General features: G+C 48.2%; 1 protein-coding gene across 2 annotated transcripts in view; it reads left to right on the top strand.

Annotated features, from left to right (window-relative positions):
* Nucleotides 1-26,840, top strand: part of COP1 (COP1 E3 ubiquitin ligase) — a 148,203-nt gene that overhangs the window by 118,762 nt on the left and 2,601 nt on the right. For both annotated transcript variants that reach the window (XM_074596678.1, XM_074596676.1), the window contains exon 19: nt 26,250-26,294. In XM_074596678.1, the coding sequence (XP_074452779.1) occupies nt 26,250-26,294 (45 nt within the window). The remainder of the gene's footprint in view (nt 1-26,249; nt 26,295-26,840) is intronic.

Genomic DNA, 26,840 nt, shown 5'->3' with positions numbered 1-26,840 from the left:
CTCAGTCCTTGGTGGGGTAGGTTGTTTTACATCCTTTGTTTTTAAATCTAAAATGCTTTTCAACAGCTGAATGACCCAGTGATTTCTGATTTCTCAGGTGCATTTTTGTTGCTGGTTTCGCTTGTCCTTGTGGATTTGGGAGTGTTTTAGATGGATGGGATCAGGGAAGCGAGCAGCAGAGCACAATTGAGTCCTTCAGATGATGGGAAGTTCATTATTATCTTTTGAATAGTTCGTTCAGCAGAACAAAGTAAGGAAGATGTCACGCTTTGCATTTATTGTGCTAAAGCTATAAAGCTGTACTCTTAACATTCTTTTATATGTAAGGCATAGCTGTCTTCTCTTTCCACTCCCTTGTCTTCCCAGATAAATACAATGGAGAAAGCATCAGTAGTAGCATATTAGAGAAGCAACCTTATATGTATCATCTGTACACTGTATGGTTTTGTTTAATGAAATTCTTCACCTTTTATGTACAATCAGACCTTACTAAAATTCAGTTTACTGTCTTTTTCAATATCAGACATACAATTTGGTAATCACATTTTGCAGTGTGGTCTTCGAAAACTGACCCGCAAAAATGGCTTGTGGGCTTCAACATCAGGGATTCTGCCATCTCTTCCCATGTACAAATGACAGATTGCTCTCTCCTCCTGACAGCCTTGCAGACGTGACCCAGCACAAAGTCCAGTTTGGCTCCCTTTTATGTACTGTCATAATGATAAGGATTTGTGGAGATCACGCTGATCATACGCCATGCCAGCTCTGACCCTGTTCTCAGCTGTGAGAGAAGAGAGAGTTCTGCTGGCTGTGAGAGGACGCCCAGCTCTGCTGCCCGGTCCTTACTTGTGATTACCCTGTACCACAGGAACGGAAGACAGTAAACTTTGACTTGAATATGCACAGGGGGAAAACTTGTGCTTGTGATGTTAAATGCAGTTTCAGGTATCATCAGAACCTGCTGCCCGCAGGTGTAAGCTCTAGCCACTTTTTGTCGCCAATCTCAAGTTTATCAACATCTCTTCTCCTTCATAATTTTCCTGCATACTCTGGCTAGTGAAAATGTGTCCACCACACTCAGGGCATTTTTTGAAGCAGTATATTGAGGAAAGAAAGCTTCCTCTTTCTCAAGACTGAAGAATGCCACCTGGCTTGGTACAGCTTGCCTGGCCCTGTCTGCGTTGTGGGAGGTTTCAGGTGTGTAGTGCTGCGCTTGATCCTGTTGTAGTATTAGCTGAATTGGATGTTGAAGGAGAGCAGCAGGTTGTGAATTCTTTCAAGATCAATGGAAAGTTTTGTTTTACCTTAATTAAACTTCCATTCCTTAAATCAAAGTCCTCTTTCCCAAATAGGTGTATGTTGTAAATAGCTTTAGTATAGATATAATTTCATTAAGTTTATACACATGCTAATGTTATTGTTTGTGCCTTGATTTCTCTCTGCAAGAAAAAATTTGTCCCTTCTTTTATCTCACCAGGTCCTGGTGATTTCACTTCTGTGGCACACATATATATGTGTCACATAGAAAATACAAGAAATATGTTTGGGGGTTTTTTTCCCCCCCTTGTAGTAGGTTATGCTGTGCCACCTTGCAGGCAGGGACCCTTCCCTCTTCTGTTCTTACCACCAAGCAGCTGCAGCCCTTTGGGTGGAAGCAGCCTCCAGGGATGAGATATTTTTGCTCTTCTGCTGTGCCTTACATCCCCTCCTCTTGCTGTGGTTCTGCTTGCTGTGCAGATGTCCAGTCCCCGGCACTCCCTGCCTGCAGCCTCTTGCTGGAGATGCAGCATCTTACATGTGCTGTTGTTTCCCCCCCGCCAATACCCTCAGCGCTGATACTTAAACCCATTATTCTGTTCCTGTTGGTAGTAAATGTACTATTCCTGGTTTAAAGAGAAAATAAGGCTTTGCTTTCCGTGGCTGCCAGACTTCTGGCCCATCCAGCAACACGATTAGAAGGCTTGTAGATGCAGTGAATCCTTCTTTTCCAGCTGGCATGAGGAAACCATTCGGAATAGTTAATGTGTTTCACAGATACTGAGCAGTCAAGTCCGTCTGCAACGTTATTCCAGGACCTGTTAATGAAGTGTTCAGGATTTTAATATATGTCCAGAACTTTCAAAGTTGGTTGGTTTGGGATACTGTAGTATCAGAGTTTGGTTTGGTGGTGGGATCCCACTTAAAAATGCACGGGTATGTTCAAGGGATGTTATTACAGTTAAAGCATACAAATGAAATGTCAGAATTCAAGTCGCATTAACGTGACCCTTTTTTGCATCTTTTTGTCAGGCCAGTCTTAGAGGTGGAGGTGGTTTTCTTTAGGACAGTGCAAAGAAGTGACGATTGGCAGGAGATCCAATTTATTAGGTGTTGTCCAAACAGATAGCAAGTGACAGCTTCCTGCCCCAAAGAGTTGACAGCCAAACTGTAGAAAATTAACAGTAGCAGAGTACGAATCCATTATCAGCTTTAAATAAATTGATTTCATCAGTCCATCAGCCGTTTCATGAGTTCCTGACACAAGTGTTCCCCTGTTGCTGACCCAGCCAGCTTGACTCAGCGTAGCGCTCTCTGTCATTCCTGACACCTCCTATGATTAACCCATTCTCCATTATTGATTGCCACCATCTGTGGTTGTAATGCATTAATTGTTAATTGTTCTTCCACTTTTGCTTTGAGGAGACAATGGCATGTGAAGGGTTTAGTAAGGTGGGGTTTTCTCCCAGCCTGTCCCACTAACACCGGACAGCACATATTCCCACCAGTTACGCATTGCAAGACCTCTTTCTCCAGACATTAGTTTGGGGCTTTATCTGCCCTGTCTTAACCCTGTGGTAGGTTTAATACCTTAATATTAGCCAAGTCTTTCTCTCTCTTGCTTTAATTAGGTGAATTCTGTGTTATTTAATCATCTGCACACCCTGTCTCAGACTGAGCACTGTACAGGAACTGGTGACTTTGTGGTTACTCCTATGTAAGCAACACTTTGTACGTCATTTTGCTTGGAGAAGGAAGGCTCTGCATCCTACCATCATGACACCAACTTCATATCCATACTCAGGTGCCTTAATCATAGAGATCCAGTTGACAAAGATGTTGAGGAGATAAGCTCCTCCTGGTTTCAGTGAGAACTTCTAAAAACCCATTCAGCTTTGCTGAGACACACACACTTGGGTTAAGGGGACTGACACTGGGCATCATCTAGGTCTGCATCATTTCATCACATGATAATTGGGAAACCTAAAGCATTTCCACAGCAGGTAATTTGCATACAGAGTAGAATTCATGATTTTTGGAAAAAACAAGGCTGGACTTGCCCCAGTATGAGCTGTTGGGCTTGAATTCTAGATGGCTGCCAGGCACTATCAAAAAAACCCATCCGTGATACTTTGGGCAAATCAGTTTGGCTGCCAGCTAGAGCCTGAATCCCAGGCTCCAGTGTTTTTTCTTTACCAAGAAGCAAACATAAGTGCTGGATGTGGAACTGTAGGTTGAAGGCACGGAGGAGCACATCCTCAAACAGAGCTGCCATGGTTGTGTGGGTGCCATTGTTGTCTGGGACCGCTGTGAAGGTCATCTCCTAGATGTGGGAAGGGAGGAGGAGGTGGCAGGATGGGCTCTGTGTGGCCTGAAAGACTAGTTAAGCTATGGGTTTGTAGAAGAGTTGAGGATACTGGGACACCTGATATGTTCCAAGATTCGTAACTGTTCAGCGTGTTGTGAGCAGTTGGTGGTGTTCAGGAATTTCTTACTCTTCTCCTGCGGTTGGGTGAGTTGTTGGAACACTTGGGAGATACCAGATACTGATGTAGGTCTAGGACCTATGGCTGCTAGGTAAGCGTCCTGCATCCCATGAGTTTAGATGTGTGCATAGCTGTGAGCTGTGGGAGCGGGAAAGGTCATTAAGTGTTCTTCAGAACCCTTGGCTGGATATCATGTTGGACCCAGTGCGTTCAGCCTCACCTGACAGGCTGTTGCAGTTCAGGGTTGATTTTTAGCATGCTTGATGGCAGTGGTTTGTGCCCCTAGTCTGTTTGGGAGAGGAACGCAGCTGGAACGGATTTCTCATCAGCAAATAAGTAAATACTCCAGTTCAGAAAAGGAATGCTTATTAAGAAAATCTTGGTGGTATTTCTCCCGGCTTTTTCTCTTCAGCTCCTCATTGTGAACATCTGGATTAACCTTGGGCAAATCCACTGAGTGTTGCCTTGGTTTCCCCACATGTCAAAGTAGGATAATACTTAGCTACCTCACCAGGACACTTGTTACACTTAATTAATGTTGTAATGTGTCTTTGGTTCCTCTGATAAAGTGTGCTGTGCGAATGCTACGTTGTTTTTACTGATTGGACTGTTAATTAAATGTGCATATATAAATGATATATTGGCATTACGGAACTAAGACTTAATAATTTAAAACATTAACGTCAAGGTGATTGGGTCAATTTTAAGCCTGTATCATTCAGCTATTTAGAGACTGAAACTAATGGCACTGGGAGAGTAAGGGAAGCAGGAGCTGGACCAGCTAACAGCTTATTTTGTGGTATTTCTACGTGGGGACTGATTTAATAACAGAATATGAACTCCAGTGCCTGGCCCAGGGAAGACACTGGCAACATCAACAGCGTTCTGAGCTTTACAGAGCACAGGAGATGTCACCTAGCAGTGATTCCTCTTAGCCCAATGTTTGTCAGCCTTTGGAGGCCTGTGCTCCAGTTCAGCACAGCAGCTGATGTGTGGTATTAGCTCTTGTGTATCAGGAAAAAGCATGAAAGAAAGGATATCTGGGGTATGTCTGTGTCTGCAAGGCTGCAGATGTGGATCATGTTCGCCTGTTGAAAGCTCCTGGCCCAGCAGCAGTTTGTTCCCAGAAAATAACATGGTGTTTCAGTCTCTAACCATAAGGCTTCTGCCTCCTTTTATTCTTCTATCCACTGTTTTTTATCTGGGCAGATGTTTCTGAGGCGGGAATGAGCTGTAGTTGACAGCCCAGGCAGGGACCAGAGGAACAGAAATGTCATCCTAGTGCAGTAATGAGTTCAGGGATCTAAAAGTACAGAGCTAAGAAAAGAAGGTGGCCTGTGGTGGCAGGTACAGTTGGCTGATTGGCTACTGGGACCAGAGAGAAAGGCTAGCCATCATCTGTTACCTTTCTGAACCCAAGGAAGATGTGCACGCTGGTGTTGGTGCTACCATGTTGGAAGCAAAAGGGTTGCAAAGAAAAGGAAACTGTGCTGTAAGCAGGATTTTCAAAGGTGGGTTCAAAAGGGGAGGGAGAAAGAGGTGGGAAGATGTACACGGTGCTTTAGAAGAGGCAGTTGAAACTCAAGAATGGAATGCTGAAAGGAGGGTTTTGATGAGAGATGCTATGCGAGGGACAATGATCTCACAAATACAAAGCCCCAAAGGATATGGGACAGATGGTCTGGGAAAGATGAAAGCGTTCTTGCACAAACTAGGGAACTGCTGATTCAAGTGTGAAGAAGATTTGAAAGAGGGAACTGAGCAACTGAGGAGTGTTGGGTACATTTGAGTTGGAAGAGAAAGCACTGACTTGGCAAAAAGGATAAGGAAGAAGAACAGAGAAGGTAATAGGGATGGGAGAAACACGAGTGTGAAAGAAAGGCGTAAGAGAACCAACTAAACATGAAGCAGGGCTTAAATTGGAGTTTGCCCTTCGCAGTAGGGCAAGGAGGGTGTTGTAAATTAAAGAGGACTAAGGAGCTGGGAAGCGTGGGAAAAGATGTCTTTTAACATCTTGCAGGAGTTTCCCACCAGCATCTACTCCCTCCCAGTGCAGCAGCTGGGAGTGGGGGTCCTTGCTGTGCTGCAGGACTGGGCTGTGTAGCGCTTGTGGTAGGCTGTGCTGTGGAGTGCTGTCCTGGTTCCGGTGGGGATAGGGTTAACTTTTCCTGGTATTCCATGCCATGTGAGCCACGCCCACCCTGAGCTGCCGGGGGAGGGGGCAGGAAGTTGCTGCTTAAAAGCGGGCTGGGGCGTCCCGGGTCCGGCTGGTCGGCGAGCAGCGGGGAGCGGCGGTTCCGTAATCGCGTTTGTATATTCCCCTATCCGTGTTGTTGTTGTTGTTGTTTGCCTGTTCCCTTTACTGTCCTGTTAAACTGCCTTTGTCCCAACCCAAGAGTCTTGCCTTTTCTTACGATCCTTCCTGTATTAGGAAGGGACGTGCGAGCGGCACGTGGTTCTTTGTTGCCATCTGAGGCTAAACCACGACAGTCCTTTTTGGCGCCCAACGTGGGGCCTCGAAGGGTTGAGATAACTGGTCATCATGTTGCTTGGTTTGTTCTCATGGCTGTGTTACATAAATTCCTATATGGCTTATGTACTCCCTGCGATGCTGTTTACCATGTCTGGAAGAGGGATGAGGATTATCATTCTGCTGTCCTGTGCGATATCTGTTTATGATATGATAACATCACTGTTCAGATGGTTATTTTGGGGTGTTTATGTGGTTTTGTTGTCCTGTCCGTACATTGGACACCGTCTCTCAGAATTTGTTAATAGTTTCCCCAGCCCTTTTGCCTCCCTTTTCTCCTTCGGGTCAGGTATGACAGCTTTTGAGAATCTTGAATATCCTTGGGATACTCAAACTAGTGTGTTCCTAGTGCTATGTCTCCTGAATACGTTCCAGGTCTTGTTTAGGGTTAAGCGACTATTTAAGACTACCACCCGGAGATCTGCTCCGAGGCTGGATAGTCAGGGGTGGCATGGCATGTGGGAGAGCATGGGCAGGTACCTAGAGAACTACTCGCCTCCAATGGTCTGGGACTTCACCCCTGAACAATTACAGGACCCTGATAAAGTGGTAGAATATTTGAAGGGAAAATGTTGTGGCTATTCTAGAGAGGCACAACTCACCGCGCTGTGCTGGGCCCTGGCCAGTATCTACCAGGCACTGCTCAGAATTATGCAGCACCCTCAAGGGGAAGAGATGGAAACCAGACCGGCAGCCCCTGCGGCGGCCCCTGCGGCTGCTGCAGCCCCTGCGGCGGCCCCTGCGGCGGCCCCTGCGGCTGCGGCGGCCCCTGCGGCAGACACTGCGGCTACTGCAACCCCCGTGGTAGCCACTGCCACTGAACCAGAGAACCAACCCGTGCCGGTATCAGTTGCCCCCATACAGAAGAAGAAGTACACAAAGAAATCAGTTCGCTTAGTAAGAGATGATGATGAACCAGGGCCATCACGAGAGCAGGAGGAAGAGGCAGAACCAGAGATAATTACTCGATCCCTATCCTTGAGTGAGCTGCGGGATATGCGAAAAGATTTCAGCCGACTTTCAGGCGAGCACATTGTCACCTGGCTGCTCCGGTGCTGGGATAATGGGGCCAGTAGCCTGGAATTAGAGGGTAGGGAGGCCAGGCAGCTGGGATCCCTGTCTAGGGAAGGCGGCATTGACAAGGCGATTGGGAAAAAGACCCAAGCCCTCAGCCTCTGGAAACGACTCCTGTTAGGCGTGAGGGAGAGGTACCCCTTCAGTGAGGATGTTGTATGTCAGCCAAGCAAGTGGACTACCATGGAAAGAGGTATCCAGTACCTGAGAGAATTAGCCATGCGGGAGATGATTTATTATGACTTGGACAATGCCGACTTACCCACAGACCCTGATGAGGTGCAATGCACAAGGCCCATGTGGCGGAAGTTTGTACGGAGCGCACCATCGTCATATGCCAACTCCCTGGCAGTAATGGAATGGAAAGGTGAAGAGGGACCAACGGTGGATGAGGTAGCTGGCCGGCTCCGGCGATATGAAGAAAGTCTCTCTTCCCCCCTTGTCTCAGCTGTGGAGAAACTGTCGCGGAAGGTCCAGCAACTTGAAGAGAATATGTTCTACTCCCCACCTGCACGGGCCAGCATCTCAGCTATTAGAAGCAGGCATTTCCCCACTCAAGAGAGAGAGTACAGAGGGTACACACCACGAGGCACCCTGTGGTTCTACCTGCGGGACCACGGAGAGGACATGAGGAAGTGGGATGGACGACCTACTTCGATCCTGCGGACACGGGTACAGGAGTTGCAAGGAAGGACAACCACAAAAGGGGATCCCTCCAGGAAAAGTGCCGCCCCAGTTTCCAGTGGGCCGTTCCCCAGACAAAGCAGAAGGCCTGATCTTGCTTCTGATCCTCTTGAAGGAACTTCCAAGTCATTTATGCAAGAAGTGAGTAATGGATACTATGACGAGTATTAGGGGGGCCCTGCCTCCGGCCAGGTGGAGGAAAGGGACAACCGGGTTTATTGGACGGTGTGGATTCGATGGCCTGGCACATCAGACCCACAGGAGTATAAGGCTCTAGTGGACACGGGTGCGCAGTGTACTTTAATACCATCAAGCTATAGAGGGGCAGAACCCATTTGTATTTCTGGGGTGACAGGGGGATCCCAAGAGTTGACTGTACTGGAGGCAGAAGTGAGCCTAACTGGGAATGAGTGGCAAAAGCATCCCATTGTGACTGGCCCAGAGGCTCCATGCATCCTTGGTATAGATTACCTCAGGAGAGGGTATTTTAAGGACCCAAAAGGGTACCGCTGGGCCTTTGGCATAGCTGCTTTGGAGACAGAGGAAGTTAAACAGTTGTCTGCCTTGCCTGGTCTCTCGGAGGATTCTTCTGTTGTGGGGTTGTTGAGGGTCAAAGAACAACAGGTGCCGATTGCTACCACAACGGTGCATCGGCGGCAGTATCGCACTAACCGAGACTCTCTGATTCCCATCCATGAGCTGATTCGTCAACTAGAGGTTCAAGGAGTGATCAGCAAGACTCGCTCACCCTTTAACAGTCCCATATGGCCGGTGCGAAAATCTAATGGAGAGTGGAGGCTAACTGTAGACTATCGTGGTCTGAATGAAGTCACGCCACCGCTGAGTGCTGCCGTGCCGGACATGCTAGAACTCCAGTACGAACTGGAGTCCAAGGCAGCCAAATGGTATGCCACGATTGATATAGCGAATGCATTCTTCTCAATCCCTTTGGCAGCAGAGTGCAGGCCACAGTTTGCTTTCACTTGGAGGGGCGTCCAATACACCTGGAATCGACTGCCCCAGGGGTGGAAACACAGCCCCACCATTTGCCATGGACTGATCCAGACTGCACTGGAACAGGGTGAAGCTCCAGAACATCTGCAGTACATTGATGACATCATTGTATGGGGAAACACAGCAGAAGAAGTTTTTGAGAAAGGGAGTAAAATAGTCCAAATCCTTCTGAACGCTGGTTTTGCTATAAAGCGAAGTAAGGTCAAGGGACCTGCGCAGGAGATCCAGTTTTTAGGAATAAAATGGCAAGATGGACGCCGTCAGATTCCAATGGATGTGATCAACAAAATAGCAGCTATGTCTCCACCAACTAGTAAAAAGGAAACACAGGCTTTCTTAGGTATTGTGGGTTTTTGGAGAATGCATATCCCAGATTACAGTCAAATTGTAAGCCCTCTGTATCAAGTAACCCGGAAGAAGAATGATTTTAAATGGGGTCCTGAGCAACGACAAGCTTTTGAACAAATCAAACAGGAAATAGTCCATGCAGTGGCCCTGGGGCCAGTCCGGGCAGGACAAGATGTTAAAAATGTGCTCTATACCGCAGCCGGGGAGAACGGCCCTACCTGGAGCCTCTGGCAGAAAGCACTAGGGGAGACTCGAGGTCGACCCCTAGGGTTTTGGAGTCGTGGATACAGAGGATCCGAAGCCCGCTACACTCCAACAGAAAAAGAGATATTGGCAGCATATGAAGGGGTTCGAGCTGCTTCGGAAGTAGTTGGTACAGAAGCACAGCTCCTCTTAGCACCTCGACTGCCGGTGCTGGGTTGGATGTTCAAAGAAAGGGTCCCCACCACACATCATGCAACCGATGCTACATGGAGTAAGTGGATTGCACTGATCACGCAGCGAACTCGAATGGGAAACCCCAGTCGCCCAGGAATTCTGGAAGTGATCATGGACTGGCCAGAAGGCAAGGATTTCGGAATGTCACCAGAGGAGGAGGTGACGCGTGCAGAAGAGGCCCCACCATATAATAAACTGCCAGAAAATGAGAAGAAATATGCCCTGTTCACTGATGGGTCCTGCCGTATTGTGGGAAAGCATCGAAAGTGGAAGGCTGCTGTGTGGAGTCCTACACGACAAGTTGCAGAAGCCAGTGAGGGACAGGGTGAATCGAGCCAGTTTGCAGAGGTGAAGGCTATTCAGCTGGCTTTGGACATTGCTGAGCGAGAAAAATGGCCAGTACTTTATCTCTACACTGACTCATGGATGGTGGCAAATGCTCTGTGGGGGTGGTTACAGCAGTGGAAGCAGGGCAACTGGCAGCGCAGAGGTAAACCCATCTGGGCTGCTGAACTGTGGAAAGATATTGCTGCCCGGATAGAGAATCTGGTTGTGAAAGTACGCCATGTAGATGCCCATGTACCGACGAATCGGGCCACGGAGGAACATCAGAACAACCAGCAGGTGGATCGGGCCGCTAGGATTGAAGTGGCTCAGGTGGATCTGGACTGGCAACGTAAGGGTGAACTATTCATAGCTCGGTGGGCCCATGACTCCTCAGGCCATCAAGGGAGAGATGCGACATATAGATGGGCTCGTGACCGAGGGGTGGACTTGACCATGGACACTATTGCACAGGTCATCCATGAATGTGAGACATGCGCTGCGATCAAGCAAGCCAAGCGTTTGAAGCCTCTTTGGTATGGAGGGCGATGGCTGAAATACAAATATGGGGAGGCCTGGCAGATTGATTATATCACACTTCCACAAACCCGTCAAGGCAAGCGCTATGTGCTCACAATGGTGGAAGCAACCACTGGATGGCTGGAAACATACCCTGTGCCCCATGCCACTGCCCGGAACACTATCCTGGGCCTTGAAAAGCAAGTCCTGTGGCGACATGGTACCCCAGAGAGAATTGAGTCGGACAACGGGACTCATTTCCGAAACAGCCTCATAGACACCTGGGCCAAAGAGCATGGTATCGAGTGGGTGTATCACATCCCCTATCACGCACCAGCCTCTGGGAAGATAGAACGATACAATGGACTGTTAAAAACTACACTGAGAGCAATGGGTGGTGGGACTTTCAAACACTGGGATACACATTTAGCAAAAGCTACCTGGCTAGTTAACACCAGGGGATCTAACAATCGGGCTGGCCCTGCCCAATCAAAAGTTCCACGTACTGTAGAAGGGGATAAAGTCCCCGTAGTGCACATGAAGAATATGCTAGGGAAGACAGTCTGGGTTAGTCCTGCCTCAGGCAAAGGCAAACCCATCCGTGGGATTGCTTTTGCCCAAGGACCTGGGTGCACTTGGTGGGTGATGCGGCAGGATGGGGAAGTCCGATGTGTACCTCATGGGGATCTGATTTTGGGTGAGAATAGCCAATGAATCAGATCGTGTGCTGTTAATTGATAAGTAACACTGTCACTGTATGTCCTCATTGCTATAATTGATATCAGTTGTACTACAAGTAAGGCACAGGGATGATGGGATAAGAACTGATCTCAGCAGCTGGCGCCCAGCAGTTTCCTCAAGATCTACATCTTCAGCCCACGGACTGCGTGCATGAGCCACACCAGGTGCACCAGTCACAAGCTCTGAAAAATACAGCATGCAACAGACCAGCACCACCCAGCATCTCACCTGCCCTGAGAGACTGTTCTAACAAATGGAGCCCAAAGCCGTGGATTAAAAGAACTCAACGGACACTTTGGAGGGATGACCCATAAACTAAGGGCATTATATGTGTGTGTATATATATATATAACAGGGGAAAGTGGTGGCAATTCATTGGAACCTGCTGGGCATGGCATAGATGGTATGGAATAAGGGGTGGATAATGTCCTGGTTCCGGTGGGGATAGGGTTAACTTTTCCTGGTATTCCATGCCATGTGAGCCACGCCCACCCTGAGCTGCCGGGGGAGGGGGCAGGAAGTTGCTGCTTAAAAGCGGGCTGGGGCGTCCCGGGTCCGGCTGGTCGGCGAGCAGCGGGGAGCGGCGGTTCCGTAATCGCGTTTGTATATTCCCCTATCCGTGTTGTTGTTGTTGTTGTTTGCCTGTTCCCTTTACTGTCCTGTTAAACTGCCTTTGTCCCAACCCAAGAGTCTTGCCTTTTCTTACGATCCTTCCTGTATTAGGAAGGGACGTGCGAGCGGCACGTGGTTCTTTGTTGCCATCTGAGGCTAAACCACGACAGTCCTTTTTGGCGCCCAACGTGGGGCCTCGAAGGGTTGAGATAACTGGTCATCATGTTGCTTGGTTTGTTCTCATGGCTGTGTTACATAAATTCCTATATGGCTTATGTACTCCCTGCGATGCTGTTTACCATGTCTGGAAGAGGGATGAGGATTATCATTCTGCTGTCCTGTGCGATATCTGTTTATGATATGATAACATCACTGTTCAGATGGTTATTTTGGGGTGTTTATGTGGTTTTGTTGTCCTGTCCGTACATTGGACACCGTCTCTCAGAATTTGTTAATAGTTTCCCCAGCCCTTTTGCCTCCCTTTTCTCCTTCGGGTCAGGTATGACAGCTTTTGAGAATCTTGAATATCCTTGGGATACTCAAACTAGTGTGTTCCTAGTGCTATGTCTCCTGAATACGTTCCAGGTCTTGTTTAGGGTTAAGCGACTATTTAAGACTACCACCCGGAGATCTGCTCCGAGGCTGGATAGTCAGGGGTGGCATGGCATGTGGGAGAGCATGGGCAGGTACCTAGAGAACTACTCGCCTCCAATGGTCTGGGACTTCACCCCTGAACAATTACAGGACCCTGATAAAGTGGTAGAATATTTGAAGGGAAAATGTTGTGGCTATTCTAGAGAGGCACAACTCACCGCGCTGTGCTGGGCCCTGGCCAGTATCTACCAGGCACTGCTCAGAATTATGCAGCACCCTCAAGGGGAAGAGATGGAAACCAGACCGGCAGCCCCTGCGGCGGCCCCTGCGGCTGCTGCAGCCCCTGCGGCGGCCCCTGCGGCGGCCCCTGCGGCTGCGGCGGCCCCTGCGGCAGACACTGCGGCTACTGCAACCCCCGTGGTAGCCACTGCCACTGAACCAGAGAACCAACCCGTGCCGGTATCAGTTGCCCCCATACAGAAGAAGAAGTACACAAAGAAATCAGTTCGCTTAGTAAGAGATGATGATGAACCAGGGCCATCACGAGAGCAGGAGGAAGAGGCAGAACCAGAGATAATTACTCGATCCCTATCCTTGAGTGAGCTGCGGGATATGCGAAAAGATTTCAGCCGACTTTCAGGCGAGCACATTGTCACCTGGCTGCTCCGGTGCTGGGATAATGGGGCCAGTAGCCTGGAATTAGAGGGTAGGGAGGCCAGGCAGCTGGGATCCCTGTCTAGGGAAGGCGGCATTGACAAGGCGATTGGGAAAAAGACCCAAGCCCTCAGCCTCTGGAAACGACTCCTGTTAGGCGTGAGGGAGAGGTACCCCTTCAGTGAGGATGTTGTATGTCAGCCAAGCAAGTGGACTACCATGGAAAGAGGTATCCAGTACCTGAGAGAATTAGCCATGCGGGAGATGATTTATTATGACTTGGACAATGCCGACTTACCCACAGACCCTGATGAGGTGCAATGCACAAGGCCCATGTGGCGGAAGTTTGTACGGAGCGCACCATCGTCATATGCCAACTCCCTGGCAGTAATGGAATGGAAAGGTGAAGAGGGACCAACGGTGGATGAGGTAGCTGGCCGGCTCCGGCGATATGAAGAAAGTCTCTCTTCCCCCCTTGTCTCAGCTGTGGAGAAACTGTCGCGGAAGGTCCAGCAACTTGAAGAGAATATGTTCTACTCCCCACCTGCACGGGCCAGCATCTCAGCTATTAGAAGCAGGCATTTCCCCACTCAAGAGAGAGAGTACAGAGGGTACACACCACGAGGCACCCTGTGGTTCTACCTGCGGGACCACGGAGAGGACATGAGGAAGTGGGATGGACGACCTACTTCGATCCTGCGGACACGGGTACAGGAGTTGCAAGGAAGGACAACCACAAAAGGGGATCCCTCCAGGAAAAGTGCCGCCCCAGTTTCCAGTGGGCCGTTCCCCAGACAAAGCAGAAGGCCTGATCTTGCTTCTGATCCTCTTGAAGGAACTTCCAAGTCATTTATGCAAGAAGTGAGTAATGGATACTATGACGAGTATTAGGGGGGCCCTGCCTCCGGCCAGGTGGAGGAAAGGGACAACCGGGTTTATTGGACGGTGTGGATTCGATGGCCTGGCACATCAGACCCACAGGAGTATAAGGCTCTAGTGGACACGGGTGCGCAGTGTACTTTAATACCATCAAGCTATAGAGGGGCAGAACCCATTTGTATTTCTGGGGTGACAGGGGGATCCCAAGAGTTGACTGTACTGGAGGCAGAAGTGAGCCTAACTGGGAATGAGTGGCAAAAGCATCCCATTGTGACTGGCCCAGAGGCTCCATGCATCCTTGGTATAGATTACCTCAGGAGAGGGTATTTTAAGGACCCAAAAGGGTACCGCTGGGCCTTTGGCATAGCTGCTTTGGAGACAGAGGAAGTTAAACAGTTGTCTGCCTTGCCTGGTCTCTCGGAGGATTCTTCTGTTGTGGGGTTGTTGAGGGTCAAAGAACAACAGGTGCCGATTGCTACCACAACGGTGCATCGGCGGCAGTATCGCACTAACCGAGACTCTCTGATTCCCATCCATGAGCTGATTCGTCAACTAGAGGTTCAAGGAGTGATCAGCAAGACTCGCTCACCCTTTAACAGTCCCATATGGCCGGTGCGAAAATCTAATGGAGAGTGGAGGCTAACTGTAGACTATCGTGGTCTGAATGAAGTCACGCCACCGCTGAGTGCTGCCGTGCCGGACATGCTAGAACTCCAGTACGAACTGGAGTCCAAGGCAGCCAAATGGTATGCCACGATTGATATAGCGAATGCATTCTTCTCAATCCCTTTGGCAGCAGAGTGCAGGCCACAGTTTGCTTTCACTTGGAGGGGCGTCCAATACACCTGGAATCGACTGCCCCAGGGGTGGAAACACAGCCCCACCATTTGCCATGGACTGATCCAGACTGCACTGGAACAGGGTGAAGCTCCAGAACATCTGCAGTACATTGATGACATCATTGTATGGGGAAACACAGCAGAAGAAGTTTTTGAGAAAGGGAGTAAAATAGTCCAAATCCTTCTGAACGCTGGTTTTGCTATAAAGCGAAGTAAGGTCAAGGGACCTGCGCAGGAGATCCAGTTTTTAGGAATAAAATGGCAAGATGGACGCCGTCAGATTCCAATGGATGTGATCAACAAAATAGCAGCTATGTCTCCACCAACTAGTAAAAAGGAAACACAGGCTTTCTTAGGTATTGTGGGTTTTTGGAGAATGCATATCCCAGATTACAGTCAAATTGTAAGCCCTCTGTATCAAGTAACCCGGAAGAAGAATGATTTTAAATGGGGTCCTGAGCAACGACAAGCTTTTGAACAAATCAAACAGGAAATAGTCCATGCAGTGGCCCTGGGGCCAGTCCGGGCAGGACAAGATGTTAAAAATGTGCTCTATACCGCAGCCGGGGAGAACGGCCCTACCTGGAGCCTCTGGCAGAAAGCACTAGGGGAGACTCGAGGTCGACCCCTAGGGTTTTGGAGTCGTGGATACAGAGGATCCGAAGCCCGCTACACTCCAACAGAAAAAGAGATATTGGCAGCATATGAAGGGGTTCGAGCTGCTTCGGAAGTAGTTGGTACAGAAGCACAGCTCCTCTTAGCACCTCGACTGCCGGTGCTGGGTTGGATGTTCAAAGAAAGGGTCCCCACCACACATCATGCAACCGATGCTACATGGAGTAAGTGGATTGCACTGATCACGCAGCGAACTCGAATGGGAAACCCCAGTCGCCCAGGAATTCTGGAAGTGATCATGGACTGGCCAGAAGGCAAGGATTTCGGAATGTCACCAGAGGAGGAGGTGACGCGTGCAGAAGAGGCCCCACCATATAATAAACTGCCAGAAAATGAGAAGAAATATGCCCTGTTCACTGATGGGTCCTGCCGTATTGTGGGAAAGCATCGAAAGTGGAAGGCTGCTGTGTGGAGTCCTACACGACAAGTTGCAGAAGCCAGTGAGGGACAGGGTGAATCGAGCCAGTTTGCAGAGGTGAAGGCTATTCAGCTGGCTTTGGACATTGCTGAGCGAGAAAAATGGCCAGTACTTTATCTCTACACTGACTCATGGATGGTGGCAAATGCTCTGTGGGGGTGGTTACAGCAGTGGAAGCAGGGCAACTGGCAGCGCAGAGGTAAACCCATCTGGGCTGCTGAACTGTGGAAAGATATTGCTGCCCGGATAGAGAATCTGGTTGTGAAAGTACGCCATGTAGATGCCCATGTACCGACGAATCGGGCCACGGAGGAACATCAGAACAACCAGCAGGTGGATCGGGCCGCTAGGATTGAAGTGGCTCAGGTGGATCTGGACTGGCAACGTAAGGGTGAACTATTCATAGCTCGGTGGGCCCATGACTCCTCAGGCCATCAAGGGAGAGATGCGACATATAGATGGGCTCGTGACCGAGGGGTGGACTTGACCATGGACACTATTGCACAGGTCATCCATGAATGTGAGACATGCGCTGCGATCAAGCAAGCCAAGCGTTTGAAGCCTCTTTGGTATGGAGGGCGATGGCTGAAATACAAATATGGGGAGGCCTGGCAGATTGATTATATCACACTTCCACAAACCCGTCAAGGCAAGCGCTATGTGCTCACAATGGTGGAAGCAACCACTGGATGGCTGGAAACATACCCTGTGCCCCATGCCACTGCCCGGAACACTATCCTGGGCCTTGAAAAGCAAGTCCTGTGGCGACATGGTACCCCAGAGAGAATTGAGTCGGACAACGGGACTCATTTCCGAAACAGCCTCATAGACACCTGGGCCAAAGAGCATGGTATCGAGTGGGTGTATCACATCCCCTATCACGCACCAGCCTCTGGGAAGATAGAACGATACAATGGACTGTTAAAAACTACACTGAGAGCAATGGGTGGTGGGACTTTCAAACACTGGGATACACATTTAGCAAAAGCTACCTGGCTAGTTAACACCAGGGGATCTAACAATCGGGCTGGCCCTGCCCAATCAAAAGTTCCACGTACTGTAGAAGGGGATAAAGTCCCCGTAGTGCACATGAAGAATATGCTAGGGAAGACAGTCTGGGTTAGTCCTGCCTCAGGCAAAGGCAAACCCATCCGTGGGATTGCTTTTGCCCAAGGACCTGGGTGCACTTGGTGGGTGATGCGGCAGGATGGGGAAGTCCGATGTGTACCTCATGGGGATCTGATTTTGGGTGAGAATAGCCAATGAATCAGATCGTGTGCTGTTAATTGATAAGTAACACTGTCACTGTATGTCCTCATTGCTATAATTGATATCAGTTGTACTACAAGTAAGGCACAGGGATGATGGGATAAGAACTGATCTCAGCAGCTGGCGCCCAGCAGTTTCCTCAAGATCTACATCTTCAGCCCACGGACTGCGTGCATGAGCCACACCAGGTGCACCAGTCACAAGCTCTGAAAAATACAGCATGCAACAGACCAGCACCACCCAGCATCTCACCTGCCCTGAGAGACTGTTCTAACAAATGGAGCCCAAAGCCGTGGATTAAAAGAACTCAACGGACACTTTGGAGGGATGACCCATAAACTAAGGGCATTATATGTGTGTGTATATATATATATAACAGGGGAAAGTGGTGGCAATTCATTGGAACCTGCTGGGCATGGCATAGATGGTATGGAATAAGGGGTGGATAATGTCCTGGTTCCGGTGGGGATAGGGTTAACTTTTCCTGGTATTCCATGCCATGTGAGCCACGCCCACCCTGAGCTGCCGGGGGAGGGGGCAGGAAGTTGCTGCTTAAAAGCGGGCTGGGGCGTCCCGGGTCCGGCTGGTCGGCGAGCAGCGGGGAGCGGCGGTTCCGTAATCGCGTTTGTATATTCCCCTATCCGTGTTGTTGTTGTTGTTTGCCTGTTCCCTTTGCTGTTCTGTTAAACTGCCTTTGTCCCAACCCAAGAGTCTTGCCTTTTCTTACGATCCTTCCTGTATTAGGAAGGGACGTGCGAGCGGCACGTGGTTCTTTGTTGCCATCTGAGGCTAAACCACGACAAGTGCTCATCTGTCTAATTTGTGGTAGCTTGGACTGAAAAGGCTTTTCACGTTCTACTGATTTTGGTTTATGGCTCCGATCCCTGATGGCTTGACATTAGTCTGCACAAAATCAAAATCTAAACCTACCAGGTTTAGATCATATTTCTGAATACTCTCATGCAGACTGGTGTCCATTTCTTCAGATCCACATGTTGTTTCTGATTGGGGTTTGGAAGGGAATCGTAAGCAACAGTGATAGCGATAATAATGACAGCATCTCAGGGCTTGAATTTGCCAGATACAGCACTGACTGGCAGGGCAACGTGACCTTGGCTAGGGAGAGATTAAATTCATCACCTCCAGCATGAGGTAATGACTGACTGCAACAAGAAAGGAGGAAAATGTATCGGTTGTAGGAACGCAGATCTTGGGCTGGGCAGTTGTCAAGTGATGTACGTTATGTAGAATTGCCAAATGAATATTTGGGAACTTTAAGTATTAAGAGAATAGATGCTGAAAGCTGTTTTCACTGAAATAATGCCTAGCTACTTCCTCTGGGAGCATCTGAAATCCCAGGATATATGACCATAGGAACAAGCTTTAGCGACCTTGTCACAAGTAGATGGACAGTGGAGCTCAATATGCCCACATATAGAGGAGGAAAAGACTTGCTGTTTGGGGGAGGGGGGTTAATGCCAACATAATTTGGTTTTAACATATGTCTCCCCACTTTCCCTGATGGGGAGTGCGCAACAGCTGTTAGAGCTGTGTACTTCCCTTTGCAGGAGATGCAGAATAAGTGTCTGATGAGTTGTTCTCATCTCGAATTCTAAATAAATTAGGCACTCACCAAAAACAGTTTTGTTCCAGAACAACTGAATTACTGAGGCAGTCGCCTGTAATATATCAACAATTCCTGGGATGGGCTTTGTTCACTTGCTCTCCTGCCTTAGCAGAGCTTTCTTTGCCTTCTTCCCATCAGTCTCACTAGCCTCCGTTTCCATCTGGAATTCAGAAGATGGTGTAGAAACAAGGAACTTGGTGCCTTTGTGCAGCACCATACACATGCATACTTTTATTTTCCCCTAGCTTGGTCTACAGTTACTTGGTTGAGCTTGTTTTCTTGAGAGCTGCATGCTGAAAAGAAAGGTTATGCTAAGAAAAAGTGATTTCTCACTTGGCTGAGAAGATAGCTTACTGCTTATTTGAGTGTGTACGTTGGAGCAAGGCTTGGACTCCTTCCCCCTGGGCACCCATGTGCTGTGAATACAGAGGCCTGGGTATATGTGATAGCAACTGAGCTTCCCGTTACACAGCATCTTCTTGTGTTGAGTTTGGTCTGAATAGGAGTAGAAAAAAATGCATCAAGAAATAACTGGAGTTCTCAGGGGAATTAGAGTGAAAAGCTATTAGAATCTGCTAATTATAAGATGAAGATCAGTCAAACAGTGGTGGTCTGTTGGGGAACAGCTTTTGCACATCTTGATGTATGAAAAGCCTTCGTGCATGATGTCGGTGGGAAAAGTCTCAGTGAAATATGTCTTGCGGACGGTCTGCAGCTCAGTCCTAAAAGCCAGCACCTGAGTAATAGTTGCCCCTTCAGTAAGGAATGAGTAGGTTTACTCTTAAAGGGCTCTTTGTGCAAATGGCACTAGATTTAATTCAACTATATACTTATATTCTGCCTATAAATAACATAAGACAATGGCCACTTGCATGCAAGCTCTCTCACCCGGTATATTTTCCCATTGTACCAATGACTTTGCTTAATTAGGCTCTAGTTCCTTTGAGCAAGTGTTCAGGGTTTGTTGGCTGTGAGTCTATCTGCTTGAAAGAGAATTGCTGATGAACCAGCCCTTCGTTGGCAAAAATGTCTGCTGGGGTGAGAAGTTAATTTAAAATAAGATCTTTAAGAATCCTAAACGTGAATCCATAGAAGAAACCTAGCGGAAAATCCAGAAAATTCATGCTTACCTCGATGATAACACTGGAAGTCTGAAGCGAATATGCTTTATTTGCGTAGAAAAGGTGAGATAAGAGGCACAAACTTCATGGCCTGTAATTATTTATAATACCATGAAAGTCCGAGATACGATTTCTAGTCCATCACATGAACGAGTGCACATGCTATTTGAAGAGACGCATCTTGCATCTTAATAATTCTCCTAACGAACAATGTCTTCAGCCCATTGTGTTATTGCTGGTACCGGTAAGGTAGGGGAGAGTGGGAAAAGTAAGAAACAAGTTCCACATTGTACCATTTCTCCTGTAGCCAAACTTTCCTCCTTCCTCAGCGTGAGCCTTGCAGGAAGCACAGTTGGGTAAGTTTATTTTGTGGTTAGTTTTGTTGGGCCAACAGCACAGAGTGCTGCTGCATCTTTTAATGTGTTGGCTTGTGTGGTCAAAGCCATGGTTGTTAGCTACCTGCTGCCATTCCCAGCCTTCAAGTACTCTGACACTGTTCCTGGTAAGACTAGCTTTTGCAAAACTACCATGTTGACAGACAAACTATAAAAGTGTAGGTTATGTTCACACATAAATGTTCTGATTCGCAGTTTCACTCCCAACAGAGGGACCAAGATGTTTCAAAGCCGGCATCCAGGCTCCTCCTTCTGCGTAGGCCATGTTCCAGCTTTTCCTTCAGGGAAACTTGCACTGGATGGTGTGAACTTCTGACTTTGACTTTAAGGATTGATATAAGTGGGATAAGAGAGGAGGAATGGTCTCACCAGTTATTATATTAAAGCATAAAAAAAAAAAAAAGGATGTGAGTGATTTGTGTTCACCTTGACTATTTTTGAGCCCCTTTGGGGATAGTCTCTCTATTTTGTGTCAGGGAAGGAAAATGATAAAATACTTGGCTGTGATTTTGCAAAAGCCTGCTGGTGAGAGGAGTACTTAATTCCTGGAGTACTGCGGCTGCAGGTGGCCATCCACGGTGGCTCTTTATTAGTGAAGAGGGATGAAAGATGAATCTTGCAGTTACTGGGAGGATGGGTTTACTGCTTAGCTAGAGCGTCTGTCTGGAGCCTTCACTTGCCCCATAGAGCTGAGTCCATACAAATATCAGTGTGTGTCCCTCTAAGGAGATGTGTGTGTTAACAGCTGTCCGTCTGGAGTGACTTTCATTTAGCTCCTCCTCCCCCAAAGTTTTCTTGCACAAAGGTATAAAGGAAAAGTGGAAGAGCTACAACCTCAGCTGCCTTTTACTCCCTGTCATGCTGAAGCAGCTCTGACAATTTTCAGTTGTTCAGCTGAGTATCCTCAAGCTTCGCATCCAGAGCATTTCTCATTCTCTTAATACCAACTGCTCTTGCATGAATACCAGCAGTCAGACAGACTTTCCTTCTCCTCCCTTCCTTCCCTGTACAAATTGCTTCCCCAGGGCCATCCAAATGCAGAGCTCATCTAGGAGGGAAGGAGATCAGTGTGCTTCAAAACCCAACTGTCAGCGGGTGAATAATTCTTTTGAATGGTGAATGGAATGTAGCAGGTAGCTCATCTACTCAGGAAGGTCCTAAATTTGATTCTGTTTTTCTTTGCCATGAAGAACGCGTTGCAGAAATTTCTTCTTTTGGCACAATCAATGGAAGTCCCTTCAAATCCCGAGGGCAAATGTTCCTAAGTTCCCGTGCGTGGATGAGACGTATTCATCCAGTGCCACATCCAGGAGATGGAGATGTGTCAGGTTCGGGACCGAGGTGCTTCTGTCCGGTCTGTCTTTGCTCTCAGGACTGATTTACAACTTCACTTTGCATAATGCCTACCTCTATGTAGATATGCATCCAGTCTGTAGGCAATAACAAAGATTTGTGGTGGAGGCAAGCCCTTCCCAATGTCAAGGAACTGTCCTTCAGACTTCCCTTAATGCTGTCTCTGCAGTTGAGGAAAAAGTTGGCATGTGCGGAAGCCTCTTCGTAAGTCTTAGCACAGGACTTAGCTCTGGAGCATCTTAGAGCTGTTCTGGACCTGCACACTCTGTTCATCTTGACAGAGTCCTGAGGTGCACCTATGTTTGTCAATTAATCTTTCTAAATTAATATGTAATGCCAAGAGACAAAAAGATGCGTGCTTTTGACATCCCCAGAGCCTTGCTCTTTTTCTGTTGACTTAACAGGACCACAACTCTAAGCTGTCTCCTGTCAATTTCATGGTTGTCCCAGGATTGTTGAGATGCCATGTTATCTCATCACAGGGGACCCAACTGCGCCATGCCACGTCTCCACCAATCGTTCCTTATCTGCCTTGATGTGCAGAAGAGAGGTTGCCGCATTTCATCAGATTACACAGTCCATGGCTTTCCACCAGGGTGCAGTAATACTTGAGATTAGCAGCCACATGGAACAAAGTGCTGTTGCTTGGCAGGCAGTAAAGCATCATCTCTTGATTTTTTGCTGTGTTTGTTCATTTATTTTTTTTTTCTTCAACCTTGTTTTAGCAAAGGCAGCTGGCACCTTCTGCCTCTGCTGTCAAGAAGGGCTACAGATCCTAACCACCTATGGAAGGAGTTGTATGTGTAGAAGAGACATTCCAATAACAGATTTCTTCAGAGCAGTCGGGGTGGGTCTCCAACATACCCCCTGCCTTTGCTTTGGGAGTTTCTGGCTCCTGCAGACAACAAACTTGGGAGGCATAGAGTCATAGAATGGCTTAGGTTGGAAGGGACCCTAAAGACCATCTTGTTCCAACCCCCTGCCATGAGCAGGGACACCTCCCACTATAACAAGCTGCTCAAAGCCCCATCCAGCCTGGCCTTGAACGCTTCCAGGGATGGGGCCTCAACAGCTTCTCTGGGCAACCTGTTCCAGCATCTTGACCTTTTTGCCCTGCACAGAAACACCAAGGGATTATGGTAAAGTAAAACATGCAACCACAATGGATGCTGATGCCCTGTTTTTCATGTCTGAGATATATCAATGCTTGTGGTAGTGCAGTAGGGGAAAATAGGTATTCTGCCAGTTAAGTGGTTATAGTGGTTGTCTCTGGACTGGGCCCAGTCCGCATCAATATATTCATCATTCATCAATGACCTGGATGAGGGGATAGAGCGCACCCTCAGCAAGTTTGCCGATGACACAAAGCTGTGGGGTGTGGCTGACACACTGGAAGGCTGTGCCGCCACACAGAGAGACCTGGACAGGCTGGAGAGCTGAGCAGAGAGGAACCTTATGAAATTCAACAAGGGCAAGGGTAGGGTGCTGCACCTGGGGAGGAATAACCCCCTGCACCAGGACAGGTTGGGGGCTGACCTGCTGGAGAGCAGCTCAGTGGAAAGAGACCTGGGAGTCCTGGGGGACAACAGGATGACCATGAGCCAGCAATGTGCCCTCGTGGCCAAGAAGGCCAAGGGCATCCTGGGGTGCATCAAGAAGAGTGTGGCCAGCAGGTGGAGGGAGGTCATCCTCCCCCTCTGCTCTGCCCTGGTGAGGCCGCACCTGGAGTACTGTGTCCAGTTTTGGGCTTCCTGGTTCGAGAAGGACAGGGAACTGCTGGAGAGGGGACAGCAAAGGGCTACCAAGATGCTGAGGGGACTGGAACATCTCTCTTATGAAGAAAGGCTGAGGGATTTGGGTCTCTTCAGTCTGGAAAAAAGAGGGCTGAGGGGGGATCTTATCATGCTTATAAATACTGAAAGGGTGGGTGTCAGGAGGATGGGGCCAGGCTCTTTTCAGTGGTGCCTGGGGACAGGACAAGAGGTAATGGGCACAAACTGGAGCATGGGAAGTTCCACCTAAACATGAGGAGGAACTTCTTTCCTTTGAGGGTGGCAGAGCCCTGGAACAGGCTGCCCAGACAGGTGGTGGAGTCTCCATCTCTGGAGACATCCAAACCCACCTGGACGCGTTCCTGTGCCACCTGCTCTGGGTGACCCTGCTCTGGCAGGGGCTTGGACTGGATGATCTCCAGAGGTCCCTTCCAACCCTATGGTTCTGTCATTCTGAGGAAGTGCTGACTCCATTCATCCATGTCCTGGCAAAAGGATTGGTTCAACATTCACGCAGCTGTTGTGAGTTACAGACCTACAGATCGAAGCAACTTCATGGCTTGCTTCGGTGTTTAATGTGCTGAATATATTGGTAATTATACAGGCAACACGAAAGGAAGAGAATTGTTTCTTTAGACGATTAAAAACAAGTTACTTAGCTGTGTTCCCAGGGAAGCAGTGCTAGAGTGCCTTAACAAGCAAGTCACTGTTTGTTCAATGACAGATTTGGTACTAATTTTGCTGCTGTCTGCTCCCGTTTGCGTCTCATGGTTGTGGATGAAAGAAGCAGAGCGGGTGATTAGCTCAGACCCTGCTGAAAAAAAACCCAGTAGCTTCTGAAGAACAAGGGAGTGAGAGTATATTACCCTCTGGCGCTTTTCTTTTATTTAGCAGGTAAAACTGTTCGTTGAACCAGAGTTCATTTACAGTGGTACCCCAGCAGACTGCAGCAGCAGGATGAACTACCAGTCACTCACAGTGCAAACAGGAATTATTCAAGCCCTGGATCATACGTACTCAGGAGTTCAAGTCTCTCTTGTACTGCTCACTAGATAGCTGCCGGTGTCTCTCCCTTGCCTCCAAAATCCTATCAGGCATCCTGGTCCTTGTTTTAGTCCCCAAATCACATTTATATCTGCATTCCCCCCAGCGAGTTTCAATTCTAATGCTGTTAACCAGAAGCTGGGTCGTTCACAGGATTAAAATCTTTTAGCCACCAAATTAATGGAAACTGGAGCATATGCTTCCTTTGAGGATATACTTTCTTTTCAGGAGCTTTGACTTGGAGGATCATTGGTGAGATAGTATCGGGAGTCTTAACTAATCCCCTAATGATTGTACCAGGATGAACAAGTCTTATCTATAATAATTAGCCCAGCAGTCCACCACAAGGCTACTCTTATGTGATAAGTGGGTTTCTGCATTGAAAAGGACTTTTCTCCCATTGCTTCAAAGCTGGTGGCTGTGCAAAGTCCTGAACGTCGCGGCAAGGTAGCATGCGACCGTGTTGGGGCTGGGTCGAGCTGGCTTTCTGCGCCCTTTGGAGCAGGTTGTATTCTAGTCACTGACTTCATTAAAAATGCATGTGTTAAGTGATGGGATAATTACGGTACGTTTGTCTGGGGATGGATGGCAGCAGAGAGAGAAATTGAAAAATGTGTCTGAGAGAAGATATCAGCTGTCTTTAGAGAAAACCATTTGCAGCAGGTGGTTTGGCGGTGTACACTACAACTGCTGGTGCGAGGACACGTTCAGGACAGCAGTCTAGGAGAAGTGGTTCAACCTCAGCATCTCCAGGGTTGTGGCCAGAGTCCCCAGCACTTATGTGCTTTAGGTTTGTTGACATCATACCGTTCATTTGGATTTTCCTCTGTCTGAATGATCTTGGTTTGGGAGGGTGCACCTGCCCTTGCTGGTCACATCGGGAATGTGGTTTTGAAGGGTAGAGGCTGTCTCCTGTCTGCAGCTGGCACCCAGTTTTTGCCTGGGGGTTGCTTGACTAATGCAGCAGACCATTAATTTGCAGACAACCAGGGTATTTCCAAAGGCAACTTCATCAATTGGCAGGAGATAAATAGATGCTGCCTTTCTGAATAAAGCAGGGCTGGAACCCTCTCTGTTTATCTTCCCTCCCAAACTGGGTGTATCTGCTATTGCTCTCTAATCTCTTCTTTGTTTTACTTGTCTGAAACCTCTTGGCTGGGGGAGAGGTTTCGTGGCCTCTGAACAGGAGAGGTTTTGTCATGGTGATTAGTCGGTTTAGTTAGAGGGCTGGAGACCTTTGTCCATAGGCTGCCAAAAGATGAAAACGATTATTATTATTTGCCCACTTTACAGGGGGACTGTGAGGATTAATTCATATTTGTAAATTGCTTTGGAGATGGAGCTCTGTATAAGCACTAAGGATTATTGCTTTCTAATTCATCAAGGTAATATAACTTCTATAAAGACTTTTAGCCTCCGAAACATCTTGGAAATGGTAAGAGTTCAGTTCCTTTGAAATTATATATATTTCTAATGTTTAAGGTAAAAACAACTGCTGCTTCTCTGCTGCTTCTTCCAAAAAAAATTAAAAAACAACAACAAACAACCAATGCCAGATTGTGATAGTGCCTCTTTTTTCCAGGAGTCCAACGTGCTGATTGCTGCTAACAGTCAGGGTACAATTAAGGTAAGTTATTTCATACATCTCCTCTTTAAACATTTGAATCTGTTGTGAGTAAAGACCGAGGTCAGAGAAACTGTACAGCTAGGAGAAGCCATTAGAGGAGGTCATCCCAACTGTAGAACTTTGTAATTTAAATGATGTGTTTGCCTCTGGCACACGGTGAAGCGAGCAGACAGCACACCAGCGATGAAACGGAGTTTAAAGCAAGGTGTAGAAAAAGCTGCTGGCAGCCGTCCAGCACCCGCTGTCCCTCCACCGCTCGCTGTCCCTCCACTGCTCCTCAGGGTCCCGGTAGCGTAGTCTGGCACAAGCATCTCCTGAGGCTCATGCTGGTTCTTGTGGCAGTGGAGGCTGGGCGATAACTTGCCAGAGTTAACCAGAGCCCGTCCTCTAGCTGCTGCTGCTGCCAACACAGGGTGCAGCAGAGCTGAAAGCGGAGCTCCTGATGTGCACCCAGCTGGAGCAATGTTTGAAATGAGCAGGGATGTTCCCTTGCTTTGCTTGCTTCTGGTGCCTAGACTGGCTGTAACAGACAGCAGCTGTTAGTGC

The sequence above is a fragment of the Larus michahellis genome, chromosome 8 (genome assembly GCF_964199755.1).
Source record: "Larus michahellis chromosome 8, bLarMic1.1, whole genome shotgun sequence".
Classification (NCBI taxonomy): domain Eukaryota; kingdom Metazoa; phylum Chordata; class Aves; order Charadriiformes; family Laridae; genus Larus; species Larus michahellis.
Note: the sequence above shows the minus strand (reverse complement) of the source record. Positions and strands in the feature narration are given on the sequence as shown.